The sequence below is a fragment of the Micromys minutus genome (assembly GCF_963924665.1).
Source record: "Micromys minutus genome assembly, chromosome: 8".
NCBI lineage: Eukaryota > Metazoa > Chordata > Mammalia > Rodentia > Muridae > Micromys > Micromys minutus.
In genome coordinates, this window is record NC_137977.1 from 42411125 (window position 1) to 42428737 (window position 17613).

A 17613-nucleotide genomic window follows, 5' to 3' on the forward strand; every position below is an offset into this window, starting at 1 on the left:
CAAAACCGTACAATGGTTTCTGTTTGACTGATTATTTTTTGTCTTGGGCCTACGGAATCTGACCTGGCAGGACTGCTGTGGTGACTGTCAATGTGAAAACAGTAGCCACATCCCAGCACTGGTTGGCACACATAGTGGCCCTGAGGTCACACAGGAGTCAGTTGGAAACTGTGACCAAAAGAAAGCAGTGGTGTGGGGCGAAGCGAGCATCCCCCTGTTCCATGCCTCTGGCTTACCCAGAAAGTGAGGCTAAACAAGCCCCCCCCACCATGTCCCTATCTACCAACTGCAAGACAGAAAGGCACATTCACACCAGTGTGTAGACTAGACTCCTGTTCTGGCTAAAAATGAAGGTATATGACATCCTAAAGGCAGCAAGTTATTAAACAAGAATAGACCCTTATTGTGCTTTTAAGGTATTATAATTTCATTGATTATATTAGCATTAGGTACAGATTAGAGTTTTGTCTTCTGTGACAGGACAGCCAGCAACAATAACAAGAAAATAATCTCTTCCTCTAATTAAAAGGCCTTATTTATGGGTTTTTACTCAATCCCAAAGGACTACTTCCAGACATTTAGGGACGTGGCAGCTTGTTCCCAGTTTACAGCGTGTTGGTTGGGACACAAAGTCTGACTCCAAATAACTCAACCTTTTGTCTCTAGGGTCCAGGGTCATTCAGGGGGAAATGTTTTGGTTTTTTATTTTAATGATCTACAACAACGAGATTGATAAAACTCACAATTATATGATTGTGCTTAATGGGTGTTCTAATAGAGGAAAAATGTATTATTCACTTTAAAAAAAAAAAAAGACTTTTCCCATTAAGTTGAGGCTACGAAAGCCATTTATTTATGGGATAGCTCACAGACCAACCTCTCCCCTACTGTACACATATCACCCACAACCACCCACTGCCATCACCCCTACAAAGGGTGTGGCTTGGTCAATAGAGTGCATAGGCTCTGCTCTCTGTCCCCAGCACCTCCTAAGGTGGGGGAGTGGTACACACCTATAGTCCATCACTTGAGAGGTGGAGGCAGGAAGATCAAGTCAGGTCACTCTCAGCCACACAGTGAATCTGAGACCGGCCTGGGTAGCATGAGATTCAATCTTAAAATGTAAGAAAGAGCTGAAGTGTGAAAGTAAACACCTTGAAACTCTGTCCTTGGGAGTCAAAGGCAGGTGAACCTCTGTAAGTTCAAGGCCAGCATGGTCTACACAGAATTACAGACTAGCCAGGGCTACATAGTGAACCTCTGTCTATAAATTAAATAAATAAATGCAACATGCACTGCTGTTACACTGACCCTCAGTGCAATCAATAAAGAGTGTGAAAACCACAACTGAAACAAACTGAAGGTCATCTTGGGTCTGAAGAGCTTTGGGGCAGGCAGGCCAGAGCTGACACCATGTGCCTTAAAGTCCTCACAAGTAAGGATTCCTCCTACTTTTTCTCTTTTTTTTTTTTTTTTTTTTTTTTTTTAAGATTTATTTATTGTATGTATGTGAGTACACTGTCACTATCTTCAGACACACCAGAAGAGGGCATCAGATCCCATTACAGATGGTTGTGAGCTGCCATGTGGTTGCTGGGAATTGAACTCAGGACCCCTGGAAGAGCGGTCAGTGCCCTTAACCACTGAGCCATCTCTCCAGCCCTCCTCCTACTTTTTCACATGGCCTCCACACCTTCCAGCCTAAGGCCCTTATCTATTATGAGGAGAAACACAATATTTCTTTCCACTTGGATCTGCACTGTGAACATCAAACAATTCAGCGAGCACTGTGAGTTCACGGCATAGCTGCTTGGCTCATGATAACCCAAAACCAATCAGGTTCCTACAGCCTCCAAGTGCACCAAAGGACTATTCTGAAGTGTGGGGTCAATCAAGGAACACACTGGAGAAAAGCTGAGCTGCCGTCCTTCCTATCTTCGCTGCAAAGCAGAACACAATGCTCCGAAAACCTCTCTCCCCCATCTCTACTACAAAGGACAAAAGTTAGTACTGACCCTTCCCAGCCAGGAGACCCCACCAAGAAGCTACATCACAACGTCGCTATTTTTTAATCTACCAATCACTTCCCAGTTCTCTGCTGTCCCAGAGACGTCGGATCCTTTTACCTTATCATTCACATTTTAAAAGTTTTCCCTTCACTAAGATACTAGACTATGACAGTGGAGTCACTCACCAATGACTGTTGCCTCGGGTCATCAAGATACACAAGTTAATAGAATTCTGTTGTGTTTCTCTGCTACTAATCTGACTGTATGGGTGATTGAATTTAAAGAGCCCCGGTGAGAGAACCTAGAAGGGCATCAGGAAACAGAAAGTCTCTTTTCCTAGGACTTCCTAAAAGGGATACCACAGTCATCAGAGACAGATCGCTGGCTGCTGCTATTATTCCAATGACCCATGTACCTAACACACCCACCCATGCTTTCTCTCCAATAAGACTTGGCTCTGATGGCCCAAGTCCTAGTTATACAGTTCTGGATCTAACCCCAAATGATGAAGTCTCCACTAGACCCTTGAGTCAGGGGTGACTGCATCTGTGTATACTGCCCAGCCTCTCTTGATTAAATGAGCATCTCTGGGGTGCTATAGCCCAAGCCTAGCTCCCCACAGAATGGTATGGGGGCCTGTCCTTCAGTCCTACTGTCTGTCTTCCTGCTACACTTCAGACACAATGTTCTCGTGCTCAGTGTCAAATGTCTGCTGAAACATCCTAAAGACGTGTGGTGGATAAGACCATCACCATCTGTAGAAGAGGATATTTCACCTTAGATGAGAGATGGTTTCCTGGCATATGTATGTATGTATGTATGTATGTATGTATGTATGTTGGAATCATAGCACACTATAAACTCAGCACTGGCATGACCCTGTTGTTTTGGGGTATCCTCTTCTATCAGTCTTTTCCAGGTAGCCAGGCTTTCTGGTCTACCCAGTGGCCACTGCAGGGTTTCCAGCTCTGCCAGCCCTAACCTCAGCTGCCTGCTTGTCCACAATCCTCTTTTCCTTTCCCCCTCTCCTAATCAACCTTGTGTTTTCCATAATAGGATGCTTCTGTAAGCACATAGCTCGCTGTCCTGGGAGATGAGGGAAGAATCTAAGTAAATCCTCAGTGGGCAGACAGAAGGACAGCATGAGGAATATACTCCCAGCCCACAGAGAGGTCTACCCTCTCTCAGCCTACCCTCTCAACACACAGAATGGAGTTCTTGTCTAATGACCATCTTCCATGAGTTGGGTTCATGAGGCTGTACCTGCTCTGTGACTAACATCTGCCAACACAGAGTGAGTAGAAGGAACACGGGCCACCTTGACTACACTCTGAGACAGAAAGGCTGTGTTCTGCCCCACTGACACACTGTAACCCATACAGGGCAGTGAGTCACCCTCAGCTATGCGCGACGGCAACTAGAAGCCAGAGGCCTGGCACAGGCTTCCACCAGTGGCTTCCACCAGTGGCTTCCACCTGGGCTAGTTAAGAGGGAGCAATCCTGTTTCCCATTTATTTCTCTGGTCTGTGGGTGCAACTAAAATACATCTCTATAATACAGACTCTGCCTAGAAGTACACAGCCTGTTTCATTCTCCTAGACAGTGTCTAAGTCATAGCAGGAGGCATGCTTGGCTCAACAGTGCCTGAAGAATACAGCCCCCTGAACTGTTGGCCTGGAAGAGACTCAAATGTCACCTGGCCTGGACAAAAGAAACACGTGCAACTAGACCCAGCCGCCCGAAATGTGAGACATGGGCTCTACCCACAGAAGCTGAAGGGTGACTTGTTACATTTTATTATTGTTGTGCGTATGATATATCAGCGAGGATACAGTGAACTTTGGCATATGTACAAAGGTCAGAAAACAACCTTATGACGTTGGTTCTCCCCTTCCACCGTGACATGGATTCCAAGGACTAAATAGGTCATCAGGCATGTTTGGCATGACTTTTGCACATGGCTGATTTCAGCCCCATTGTGATGTCACAAGTGGACTAGCTCACCTGGATTACAATGAGAACAGTGAGATGATGATAGTGATAACGCTTATGATTGGGCTTTATAAGGGGGCGGGTATTTGTATACTTGAGACAGAGTCTCTACATAGCCCTGGATGTCCTGTAACTCACTATGTAGATTTGACTAGCCTTGAACTCACAAAGATATACCTGCCTCTTCCCCCCAAATTCTAAAATTAAAGGCACATACCATCACACCCAGCTATAAACTGAGATTATTTCTCTAAAATAATCCAGCCCCCTTGAAGCAACTGTACCTGAAACATGGGTGTCTCATCAAGAACTTGTGCCCACTACCATCTGGCCCCCTCTTCTGACTGAAGTTACAAGCACATCTCACCCACTGTCATAGCAGACAAAGGACAATCTGGCACTATTTTGAGTCTGACTCAAAAAAAAAAAAAAAAAAAAAAAAAAAATCTGCCGATGTCTTATGTACTGGTGGGCTCCTTCAATTTCAACATCCAGGAGGCAGAGGTGAGAAGATCTAAGTTCAAGACTAGCCTGGTCTACAGATCAAGTTCCAGGACAGCCAAGACAGAGAAACCCTGTCTCAAATAAAATGAGGAAAAAATCTGCATATAAGGAAATCCCAGTCATTCTGGATCCATCTCTTTTACCGGACAACATAGTCACACAGACCTCCACTGGAAGTTTCGAAGGCAAGCTGAGTAGGGGAAGTGAGCATAAAGTGTCAGAACATGAATTTGGGGTGGAGGGCAAGTGTTGAGGACATGCCCAGCTGTCAGAACCAGAGTGACATAAGGAGGGAACTCTGGGAGGTACAGATGGTTGGATACGGTATGATCAATGGAAAAAAAATTACTCAGGGGTTATGGAAGTTAGGCTTATATCAGAAATAAGAGCTGTAGATACTGAGCAGGATGGAGCTAAAATGACCCCTCTGGTGCTGGACTAGACCTGAAAATGTGGGTGTAAGCTCACAATTGCCAATATAAAAAGGGTTAGGAATAAATACCAATGTCCATGTCTGCCCAAGATGAGGACCCAGGGCAGAGCGCTCTCACAGTAACAAGCTTACTGATACCAGACATCAATTTTTAAGTATGTACCAATGGGGCCAGAGATTGCTCCGTCAGTAATGGCCTTGCCTTGCAAGCATGAGGTCCTGAGTTTGAGCCCCAGATACTATGAGGAACAGGGCAACCTGGCAATGGTACAAAGCAGCAATGCTGAAAGTCACCTGTGACTTCCAAATCAGAGCCATAATACCAAGACAAAAGGCCACAGGAGAGAGGTGTTACCAGATCATACCAACATTTAATAGCATCAAAAGACTAGATCTAACACACTGGCAGTTGTCTTAGCTGTTTCTATTGCTGTGAAGAGACACTATGCCACCATGACCACAGAAGCTCTTCTGAAGAAAATATTTAATGGGGACTGGCTCACAGTTTAGAGGCTTAGTGCATTATCATCATGGCAAGAAGCGTGGTAGCAAGCAGGCAGCCATGGTGCTGAGAATGAAAAAAAAGAGTTCTTTATCTGAATCAGCAAGCAGCAGGAAGAGACAGTGAGCCACTGCACCTGGCTTGAGCTTCTGAAATCTCAAAGCTTGTCCCCAAAGGCACTTTTCTTCCAATAAAGACACACCTACTCTAACAAGGCTATACCTCTCTCTAGTAAGGGTGCTCCCTGAGTCTATGGGGACCAATTTCATTCAAACCACAGCAGTAATGTACTAATTTCCCAGTCTTGATGGCTGTATAATCTCACAGGAAATTGTCATTATTTATAGGAAACACATTCCTGAAAGTTGTTCTCTGACCTTTTTTACATGTGCACTGACATATGTGCACATGAAAAATAAAAGTAATTTTTAAAAAAGTACAAAACCCACCTACCTGTCTGTTGACTAAGTCTAAGTATAAAATAAAATATAAACATTCTAAGGAAGGTGTAGGGATAAGTCCTGGAAATATAGCCCAGTGGTTAACAGCACTGGCAGCTCTTCCAGGTGCCCCAAATTCTATTCCCAACACCCAAATAACAGATAACTGACTTGTTTAGCTGCAGTTCCAGAAGATATGGTAGCCTCTTCATACATTGTTTCCTAGAAAACTACATAGGTAACTTTTAGTGTTTTGAGAATTGCCTGGACGCTGATAAATGTCAAACAGCTGTTCAGATCGTTAACCTCACTCACAATCACCATGAAGAGGAGAGGGACAGGAAAATCTACTCACACTTCTTTCCTAAGAGATTTATGTGTATGTCTGTCTGTCTGCATGAGTTGCTATCCATATACATGTTCAGGAGCCTGTGGAGAGCAGAAGAGGCCATCAGATTTTTTTGGAGCTGGAGCCGAGGCAGTTGTGAGCCACCACATAGGTGCTGGGAACCCAACCTGGGTCCTCTGAAACACCTATCTCCTTGATCATCTTAAAGGGTAGAAACGCTTTGGTATCTGGGGCTTATCCTATGGAAGCTCAAGCGATGTGTGCAGCTAACAGAAGTGTGCTGGCCGGTAAGGAAGCTGACAGAAGTGGAGCAGTGAGCTCTGTACATGCTGCTGACTAGAAACTTCCAGAATGACCCCTAGAATCCAGTCGGCTCAACACACCTGCTCTAATATGGCACGAGCAACAGCGACACCTACAGGCCACCACTACAAAGAGAACTGAGGGTCTGGAAATGGTTTCCATCTTCCAGCACTGCATTAAACTGGCATGGTGGTGTAGAGCTGTAATCCCAGCACTGGAGAGGTGACAGCATGATCTGATCAAGGCCATTCTCAGCCACAGTGAGTTCAAGGCCAGCCCGGACCTGCATTTAAATGGGGGTAGAGAGCTTGCTCAGCAGGTAAGGGCACTTGCTGCTCTTCCTGAGGATCCAGGTTCAATCCCCAGCACCTGCTCATCTGCACAGAGCTCTGACTCCAGTCCCGAGGTTCCAACACATTCTTCTGGCTGGTGCAGACATACAACTAGGCAAAAGGCCCGTACTCATAAAAGTATATTAACAGGCAGGGCTAGGAAGATGGCTCAGTGGGTCAAGCACTGCCACAACAGCTTCGAGTGAGTCTGAAGCCCCAACAGTCACAGACCCCTGGTAGGCATGGCAACTGCTTGAAATCCAACAGCTCATGAGGCAGAGACAGATGGAGGATTTACAGGTGGCTATAAAGGATAGTTAAATCAGCTCAGCCTCAATATGTAAAGTGGACAACCATCACGTTACCCATGCACACGTGCATGGACACATGGACACACATGGACACACACACACACACACACACACACACACACACACACATTTACATGCAAGTAAATAATCTTTAATTCTTAAGCCAGAAAAAAAAGACAACTTAGAAGCAAAAGTTTTAATAAAACCATTATGACAAAGACAGAGCCCTTGTGATAGAAATGCATAAAACTTAGGAAATTTCAAAGGGAACTTTCAGAATCAGTTTTAGCCAAGATTCTAGCTCCTTGTCACCTTCAGAACACGGTGTAAATGTCACTGTCATGTGTGGCCACATCATCATAGCTCCTTAAACAGTTAACTGAAAGAGTGAAGCTTATTTGAGCAAAATGAGCAGTGACCAAATGCAGTGGTGCAGACTCCCAATGCCAGCACTGGGTGGTACCGCAGAGGTGGAGTTACGGCCAGCCAGAGTTACAGCACGATCCCGATTGTATCTATGTTTCTTTCAAAGAATGGGCTCGAACCCATGATCCTGTGCCCAATTATCTGATATGAAGGCCACTCCATACTCCTGTTCCTGATTCTCCAACTTCATTTTCCTCTTTAGCTTTTTTCAAAATTACATGCTCTCTTGCTTTAAATAAAGCTGGGTGGTGACACCCGCCTATAAACCCAGGCTCTCCATCACCAAAACCAGAAGCCTGCCTCAGGAAAAAAACAAAACAAAAACAAACAAACAAAAAAAGAACTAGTTGTAACGCAGGCATTAGACACCGGCTAGCTCAGTGTGTTCTGTGTGGGCTATGAAGAGGAGCAATCTGACCTCGTGGCCGCAGCGATGATTCAGAGCCTGCCTCCAGACCTCAGCAAGCCTCGCCGGCCTCTTACTTAGTAACTGGCAGCACTGTCCATTTTTCCTAAGAAATGAACTGTTCCCTGCCCTCCCTGTCCTTGTTCTGTGCTCAGGTCTACCACCAGTACCTGGCTTGACTTGTATTTCTGTATCTTTGCATCAATGTAGTGCTGGAGATGGAACCCCAGGCACTGAGTGGCAAGCAGTCTACCTAACAACCGAGCTAAGTTCACAGCCCCTTTGTTAGTCAATTCTACTGCAAATTATAAATGTGTATTGCTATATTAACTAATATAGTAACATTAATGTTCCGCCTGCTTCCTCTCCTAAGTCAGCCCCCCAGATCCCTGACTGCTGTCCAAATCTTTCCACACACTTGACCATGTTGCCTTCGATGAGACAGGAGCAGGCGCAGTGGTGACCACTATGCAGGAGTCTAGAGCAACAGCACCACAGGTACCTCTGGGCCCAGCACAGTTTCCCAGTGAGACTTTAGACTCTCAGCAGTGACCTTCCCTGAGTGCCCGGTGAGCACTGAGGAGAAACCCATGAGCAGCTGCAGAGGCCTGTAGCTCTGGCCCATAGTCTGAGGTGACTCAAGGCATCCAGATGTGCTTCCATGAGCAACTTCAGTTCCAAAGATCACAGCAAGTCTATCTACACCTGCATTTTTCTTTATCATCAGAGCATTATTTTTGTTGTTGCGTTGCTATGATTTGAACCCAGGACTTCACACATGCCCAGCAACCATTCACAACTGTGTTAAATCCCTCACCTCAGCCAACAATGACCCACTGCCATTTGGAACATTACAAATCATGAACATGAAACTGTGCTATGGTCTCCAGCATGAGGGGTGCCTCGCCCCTTCAATCCCTGCCAGCAAGGGACCATGAGTATTCAGCACTGCTTAGAAGACAGCCTTCGTGTCTCTACTGCAAAGACTTCTTCCTCTCTATTCCGGTTTCCATGTCCCCAGCCTATGATGGCATGTACTTCACTAAGAAGTGATTAGCTGTAATAAAAAGTAATTAGTGACATAAACACTCACAAACCTATCTTTTGCTAAATGTAGCTAGGTTGTGAATATTTAATTTTGAAATTTTGATAAATGAGTATCTTGATTTAGTCAGGGGTCTGGGATCACCGGAGATTAGTCACTGCTGTTCTCAAAGTGATCGTTTATCCAGGGCAAATCACGGTCCTCTTAGGCTTCTTCAGAGCAGCCGCAGGAGTGGCTCAGTGAAGGCAAACCCATGCAGTGTCACTGGAACTTGATACCTTGAGCCAGAGGAAGGGACCTGCTGTAGTTGATGGTGCTGGGGAAGAAGAGAAGGAAGCAATGGCAGTGTACACAAAATATACAATCCTTTCATAACACTAAAAACATCGGTGCTTTACACTAACAACTTACTAGGTGGTAAAACAAATAAACAATATGTAAACAGTATACAAAACAACGTCAGTTCGAGTCCTTAAGATGCAGAAAGTCAAGCATGAGCGGCTGGAACACACATGTCCCCTGTATAGTTTTTCTTCTGGTCATAATATAAGAACATGGATGATGAAACTTATGTTCCATTATCAAGGAAAATAAAATATTCTCCTTTTGATAAGAATATAGTAATTTTTAGTTTTTTTTTTTTTTTTTTCTTTTCCCAACTAGTTACCATGATGCAACTGGAACTTCTCCTGAGAGGAAAAGTATTCTCAGCCAACAAGCTGAGAGAACGCCATAAAGGTAAAACAAGTCCCGGACAGCATCTCCAGAAGGTGGCTTCCTCGGTCACCATGTAAACATCCTTGGCCTCGAGTCCTGCTCATACTTCTAAGCTGGTTCCCTCTCCCCCACTAAGCTTGTAGGCCGGACCCCCAAGCTCCTCTCTTGCTTCACTAGAAAACTCCATCACAGAAAGGACAGCTCCTTCTCTTCATGCTGAGTGACCCAGAGTCCTGCTCCTTCCTACCCCACCTCTGGGATAGAACCCAACAAGGAATTTCATAGTCAGTTGCTATGCTAGACAAGAAGACTGGAAGGTCCATCTTTCACTGGAAATGTGTGGGAGTCACTTTTTGGACTTTTTTCTGAATATCCGGTGGATGGGATGAGTCCCACCATGAGGTCCATTTCTGTCTCCTGTGCCTCTGTACACGGCCTCAACTGCACACATTCCCAGTGACCCCTCCACTGTGACATCCCTCCACTCATCCCATGACCAGCTGTGGACATGTCCCACGTTATGCCGTGCCAATACCGTTTTTTCAGGTTTGGGAGTATTAGTGATCCTTAACCTGTAGTGTAGCACACACGCCAAAAAGAAGGTAGGTGCAGTCTAGAAAAGTAAAGTCAAGAGAAACTGAGCAGAGATAAACCGGAAGCCCGGAGAGCAGCTGCCCATTCCCAAAGCAGACCCTCCTCCCCAGAGCCTTTCCTTACCATGTGGACCTCCGCATGTACTGCTTCCAGGCATCGCTGCCAGACTCCCGGCCGCCGCCAGTGTGCTTCTCCCCTCCTACAACATCAAAGTCATCTCTCACCAGCACTGTCAGAGTGAGACAGGCCACAGCACAGGGCAATACACGCCTATAATCCTACCCCTCAGAGACTGAGGTAGGAAGATTATGAGTTCAAGATCAGCCTGGGATATGTATGCTGAAGTGTTTATTCCCCACAAAAAGAAAAAAGGAAAAATGAAAAAGGAAGAGACGATGGAAGAGGCTGTTGGCAGCAGCAGCTGGAGAGATGCTTGCTGCTTAGGAACACTGGCTGCTCCTGCTTAGGACCCAGGTTCAGTTCCCGGCACCTACAGAGCAACTCACAACCACTGTAACTCCAGTTCCAGGGCACATGGTGCCCTCTTTTTAGCCCCTGCAGGCACCAGGTATGTAAGTATGTACATACATACGTACATACATACGTACATACATACATACATACATACATACATACATACATGCAAACACAGACATAAAAATCAACAAATCTTTAAAAATGTTTAGACAAGAAAAAAAAAGATAGAAGGAAATCAACACAGAGAGCCATAACTAAACAATGCAAAGACTAATGGAGTACTCAACATCAAAAGGGATGTCATCAGAGGCAGGAGGCTCTCTGAGTTACAGCCCAGCCTGGTCTACAGACTAAGTTCCAGGACAGGCAAAGCTTCAGAGAAACCTTTGGGTGGTGGGGGGTGGGGACCCACCAAATAAAAGGATGTCACCAAGCCCCTTCCCTCAAGGTACAGAAATCTATGCTGAAGAGGAAGCAGGGAAATTTTATGAACCAGAGGGTGTGGGTGATCCCAAGCAAAGTGTCTTCCAAACACAACAGAACCAACTCACATATGAACACAGAGACCAGCAACACACACAAAACCTCTACAGGTTCAAAGCAGAAGGGATCCCAGCTCCAAAGCAGGGAAATGAAGACCAGGCCCCACCCCAATCAAGACATTAATTAATTGTGATAGCGGGTGACAAAGAAAAAACCCATCTTCTTCAATAGCATCTTCATCAATGCGGTGCTCAGAAGTAGTTGGCCAAAACAAAGTGAGCTCCACGGGGCTTTCAGGATTTTATTTAGTTTGGGCGTTTTTTTTGTCTTGTTGGCCTTCTGCTTGTTTGATTTTCATGTGTGTGTTTTAAAGAGAGAGGGAGAGAACATAAACTTAGGTGGTAGGAAGGTGGGAAGGCTCTGGTAGGAAATTTAAGTTTTCAATAGTTTGTGTTTTGTTTGGGATTTTGTTGTTTTCTTTTTTCAGTCTACATCTTACTGGCCTGGTAGACAGTCTGGGCCAGCTTCAAATTTATAGCAATCCTTCTGCCTCAGCCTACCAAAAACTGTTTTTTAATTTTTGAATTACATTGATTGTGTGTGTGTGTCTGTCTGTCTGTCTGTGTCCATGTGCATATGTGTTTATGAGTGTTCATGCCACAGCTTGAGTGTAGAGACCAGAAGGCAACCTTCAGGAGGAATTGGTTCTTTCCTTCTACCATGTGGAGATTAAACTCAGATTCTCAGGTCTGATGTAAGAACCCTTACCCTCTAGGCCATCTTGCTGGCCCTACTATGAATAATTTTGAACAAGCAGAACTTAATATATGCACCCCTCAAAAAAACAATCAAACAAACCAAAAAAATTCCACTGAGCATCAGTAACTCGTGGCTTATTAAGAGAGGAGATGAATAGGGCTCGGTGAAGAATAAGACTGAGTATTTCATCTCATGGAGGTAAGATGCTGAAGATACAATGTGAGGAGCAGATAAGGACCTGAGTGGATGCCTGTTGTTCCCATGAGCAGAGACAGTCCAAGGACCCAGTGGCAAGGCCTTCCCCGGTCCAAGTATGCTTGCCCACCAACAGTTGTTGTCCTTTAGGTAAAACTTGTGTGTGCAGAACATTTCAACCATAGTTCCCTCAGCCTGAGAACTGCAACCTGAGACTCCCTCCCACAGCACCTTCCTGTGGAGATTAGCTAACCTGCCGCCTCCTCCTGTCACTACAGGTAATAAATACACTCAGTTTCCAGGCTGCTGCTGGTGTATCTCCTTCAGACTGCAAGGGCCACCAGACCTCAGCGTTTCTGTAAGTTTGCCTGCTCTTCCTTCCTTCCTCTCTTCCTTCCTTTCTTCCTTCCTTTCTTTAAGACTTATTTACTTATTTTATGTATGTGAGTGCACTCTCTTCAGACACACATTAGATCCCATTACAGATGGTTGTGAGTCACCATGTGGTTGCTGGGAATTGAACTCAGGACCTCTGGAAGAGCAGTCAGTACTCTTAAATGCTGAGCCATCTCTCCAGCCCCCTTGCTGTTTCTTCATCATCCTCACCACTCCCCGCCCCCATCACTGAGGTCAATTCCTAAGCCCACTATGCAATGTACTGTTTCCTGGCTTTGATTTGAAGTATTGGTTTTTAACCATTCTGGGTCTGGGATCTTCTGCCTAGAAAAAAATACTGAATTTCCAGGTTAATATATCTTGGGCTACAGGCCCTGATCCAACCTAAGCAAAAGATGAGGACCCTGCTGGGAACTTGAGTTAGGGTGAATGCTCTTTCAGGCATGCTTGATTACAGGTTATTATAAAAAATAAGTTGTACTAAATTGTGTGTGTCTGTCTGTCTCTCTCTCTCTGTTTTTCAAGACAGGGTTTCTGGATGTCCAGGGACTCACTCTGTAGACCAAGTTAGCCTCAAAAATCTGAGATCTACCTTCTCTGACTCCCAAGTGCTCTGCTGGAATTAAAGGCGCGTGATTCCACCTCCCACCTTGTGATTCCATTTCTTGACAAATTTCTAAAGACGAACGCTACTCTTCCTTTCCTGCACCATGCAGAAAAGAAGCAATGAGGGCAGGGGCTCTAATGGGAAGGTATTGGCCTACCATCCATGACACCCAGATTCAGTCCCTAGAACCAAACATAAAGGCATCTTTTAAGAAGGAGAAATGAGTCTCTACATACCAAACGCACCGCCGATCTCAGCCCCACTGGTAGGAATATTGACGTTCACAATGCCACAGTCTGAACCTTTAGGTCTGTGTGTGTGAGGAAAGGATCAATGAGAACACACAGGAAATAAAACCAGAACAGATCAAAGCACAGACACTCGGGCTCACACTGTGAACACGATCATTCACCACGTCAGACTTACACACATGTTCAACAGACTAAGTCATACCCAAGCCAGCGGAAGATTCTGCCCAAATCCTTGGTAAAGATGCTACTTGAAAGTCCCTGTTTTACTTCATTGTTCCAGTCAAAGACCTCTTCTTCATTCTAGACAGGGAGAGAAGACCAGGAGCTGTCAGTGCTGCTGGCCTTACTGTGATCAGGTCAAAGACCATTTCATAAAACATGGTTTTGGTACACAGAAGAAAGCCAAGGGTTAACACTGCCTAAATCTGCTTCTGTCATGGTTTGGGTCTTTTTTTTTTTTTTTTTTTTTTTTTTTAACCTTGAATTTGAAGACATAGAGAACTGGGGCGAAAGTCTCCTTGTGAACAATGGGCGCATCATGGGCAAGACCGGTCACAATGGTGGGTTCCACGTAATTGCCAGGGTGATCCATGACCTTAAGTAGAAAGATGAAGTAAAAAGAATGAATAGATTTTCATTTCATCCTCGCCTACATTTACCAGGAGAAAACAAAACAGCACTTACAGGTAAATTACTTCTCCGAAGCAGCTTCCTACTTGGTATAACTAGTCTAATAGTGACGCTACAGCACACCAAGATCCCTTCCATACAGAGTCCTAGGGACCAACAGAGGCAACCGGGACTGATTCCTCCTGTGTCTCATGCATATTCTGCCTCCATTCCTCAAAGCCCTTTTCCCCTTGTAAGAGCGATGGGGAGAAGAAAAGCAGCTATCTGGACACTTCGCCAGTTTTTTTCAGTGATGCTTGTGCTCAAGAGGAAGAAAGAAACAAGGCTATTAACCTACCCACGCTCTCATTACCTTGCCCCCATAGACCACTGTGCCTCCCTGCTTCTTTGCTTCTTCCACGGCTTGCACAAACATGCTCACTGCCTGTTTGGTATGGAGCGGTCCGTAGAGAATATTGGCTGGGGAGAGAAAAGGGATGCTCTTTGTTTTGCCTTCAGCAACATCATTTTATCATCTCAGTGGCTTTCCAAATCAACAGGCTAACCCTCCATCCTATATCCTCAGTTGAGAGCAGCAATCAGTCATTTTTCCCTGTGAAGGACAAGATGCTTAGCTTGTATCAAGTACATGGTCTACAATACGGCTACTTACTATATAGACCAGGCTAGCCTCAAACTCACAGTGACCAGCTGGTTCTGCCTCTTCCTCCTCCTGAGTGACAGCTTAAAGGCTCATATCACATCTTACAAGCCACTCTGGTTGCTATGGAAGGCAGTGGAAGCCCGGGGACTCATACACTTTCCCTGAGGACGATGGGAACTTGGAAAGGATAGCAGCAGTAAAAAGAAAATGAACTCGGCTATGACCTGATCCAACCAGGATCCCATCCAACCTGGACCTCAACTCTTCCATATGTCAAGTATGAGATCCTAACCCAAGAACACGTATCATCTCAGGAAAGGGCACCGCCACCACCTCCAACTCAGAAAGTCAGAAATAAATGTAACGCCAGCTGTCAAAGGGGAGTAACTTTAAAACAAAAAAACAACGAGCCACTTACGGTCCCAGGGGTTCCCAACACGGATCTGTGAATAGGCATTCTTCAGTCTGTCTACAACTTCATCATGGATGCTTTCATGCAAAAACTATGTGAAGAAAAACATTCAAGAAAATAGCAAAATAAATAAATATACAAGTCTCAAGAGAGTGACTAAAATCCTCAACAGTACTGATTAGTAACAACTAAAATAATACAGTCTCTGAAAGCAAGCTAAAATTATGCTTTTAATTATATATTCTCTAATTTTAATATTAACTACATATAAATAATTATTTCTTCTAGGTACATGTTGAAATAAAACCATAAACCATAGCTGGGGATGCAGGTTAGTTGGTCATAAGCTCATTTAGCATTCAAGAAACTCTGGGTTTGACCCTCACCACATAGATTAGGTGTACTAATGCCTGTAAGCCCAGTATTGAAAGGTAGAGGCAGGAAAATCAGAAGTTCAAGGCTATCCTCAGCTACACAGTAAACTTGAGGCTAGCCTGGAATACATAAGACCCTGTCTCAAACAAACAAAAGGCACCAAAACAAAACAAAACAAAACAAAAAAACAGAGTACCATAAGCCATGTCTGTACCAAGCTTCTAAGACCTGCTAAGCTACACAAACCCATTTTTCCTATTTTTGTATAGTATATTAACTTGGGAATATCTGTCCCACACTGCAACTGTGAGTCTCAGTAAATGTGGGACTCATAGTTGAATCAGGACAACCTCAGATGAGTCACCAACAATACTGAGTCTCAGGTTTTTAGGGCTCCAGCCAGCAGTAGAGTAGGATACCAATATATTTCAAGCTATACTTCTTTATTTATATATAGATGAAAAACAGTATATATTCTATATACTGCTGTGTGCGCGAGTGTGTGTAGAATATGTATGTATGTATGTATGTATGTATGTATGTATGTATGTTTAGAATAAATGTAGAGAATAGAGAGAGAGGCTGACTTACCTACCCAATCTCCCACTGTCTGGGTTAGTCTCCCCGTAACAAGTGAACAGTTATTTTGGGAGATAGTGATGGAAAGGATGATGAATGCTGTAAATTTTTTCCCATATTAATCCCTGTCACCATGGAAGTCAATCTAGGCAATGATTAATTGTATTCCTTAATACTTAACATTAATACACAGCATAGCTATAGATATTTTCTCAAAGACTAAAAAGTGGGTCGAGCAGAGCAATGGCTAGCTTTACAGAATTTTACATTCTCCCATGCAATTATCTCATTTTTGAGACATGGTTTCATTATGTAGCCCACACTTATGATGCTTTTGCCAAAGCCTTCCCAGTGGTAGGATTACAGGAATGAGCTGCTACAAGATATAATCACTTCTAATAATCCTTGTCTCTTTCTTGGCTTGGATGTTTCCTGCAATTTAATGTATATGTAAGTTAAAATATAAATTTCTATCATATGAAATTTTTTATTCAGGAAACAATATAAAAAGGATAAGAAAGGTCAAGACTGTACATCAGCCTGGAGAGATGGACTAGAGGGTAAGAGCTCCAGCTACTCTTCCAGAGGACTGGGTTCAGTTCCCAGCACCAACATGGCAGCTCATAACTGTAACTCCTCTTCTAACTTCTGTGGGTACCAAGCACACATGAGATGTACATGCATACATACATACATACACATGCATAAAAATAAATTATTCTTAAGGTCACATTGTCATTTATTATCCACTCTGGTCTGATTTAGAAATCAATCTTACATAACATCTGTTCACAATAATTGTGAATAAAAGAAAATAAACACAAAACTGGTGCCTCATAATTCAATTGCAGTTCTTTAATGTAAAGGAAGTCAGGTTCTGTACCTAAAACTTATTTAGTTCTAGTATTTCGTAGTAGCATTAACTAATAAATAAATAATCAAGGAGCCTCTCTTGAGGAAATGCCTCCATGAGATCCAGCTGTAAGGCATTTTCTCAACTAGTGATCAAGGTGGGAGGACCCTGCCCATTGCATGTGGTGCCATCCCTGGGCTGGTAGACCTGGGTTCTATAAGAAAGCAAGCTGAGCAAGCCAGGGGAAGCAAGCCAGTAACAAACAACCATCCATGGCCGCTGCATCAGCTCCTGCTTCCTGACCTGTTTGAGTTCCAGTCCTGACTTTCTTTGGTGATGAACAGCAATGTGGAAGTGTAAGCTGAATAAACCCTTTCCTCCCCAACTTGCTTCTTGGTCATGATGTTTTGTGCAAGAATAAAAACCGTGACTAAGACAGGGGTGGAGGGTATGGTATGATAATACATGTAATGTGTATGTTAAAGACATTGCCCAGGCTAGACTCAAACTCCTGAGCTCAAAGGACTCTCAGACCTCAACTTCCCAAGTTCTAGGATTACAGGTGCATGTTACCACCTCTGCTCAAACTA

The 17613-nt window shown here is 44.2% G+C and overlaps 1 protein-coding gene across 1 annotated transcript in view; it reads right to left on the bottom strand.

Moving 5' to 3' along the window:
* Window positions 1-7481: 7481 nt before the first annotated feature.
* ALDH7A1 (aldehyde dehydrogenase 7 family member A1) overlaps window positions 7482-17613 on the bottom strand; it is a 34459-nt gene continuing 24327 nt past the window's right edge. Inside the window, exons 12-18 of the mRNA XM_080920484.1 lie at window positions 15223-15307; window positions 14514-14620; window positions 14010-14126; window positions 13734-13831; window positions 13517-13590; window positions 10487-10562; window positions 7482-9368 (exon numbers count right to left, since the gene is read on the bottom strand). Coding sequence (XP_080776610.1) covers window positions 9314-9368; window positions 10487-10562; window positions 13517-13590; window positions 13734-13831; window positions 14010-14126; window positions 14514-14620; window positions 15223-15307 — 612 coding nt within the window. The 3' untranslated portion in view covers window positions 7482-9313. The remainder of the gene's footprint in view (window positions 9369-10486; window positions 10563-13516; window positions 13591-13733; window positions 13832-14009; window positions 14127-14513; window positions 14621-15222; window positions 15308-17613) is intronic.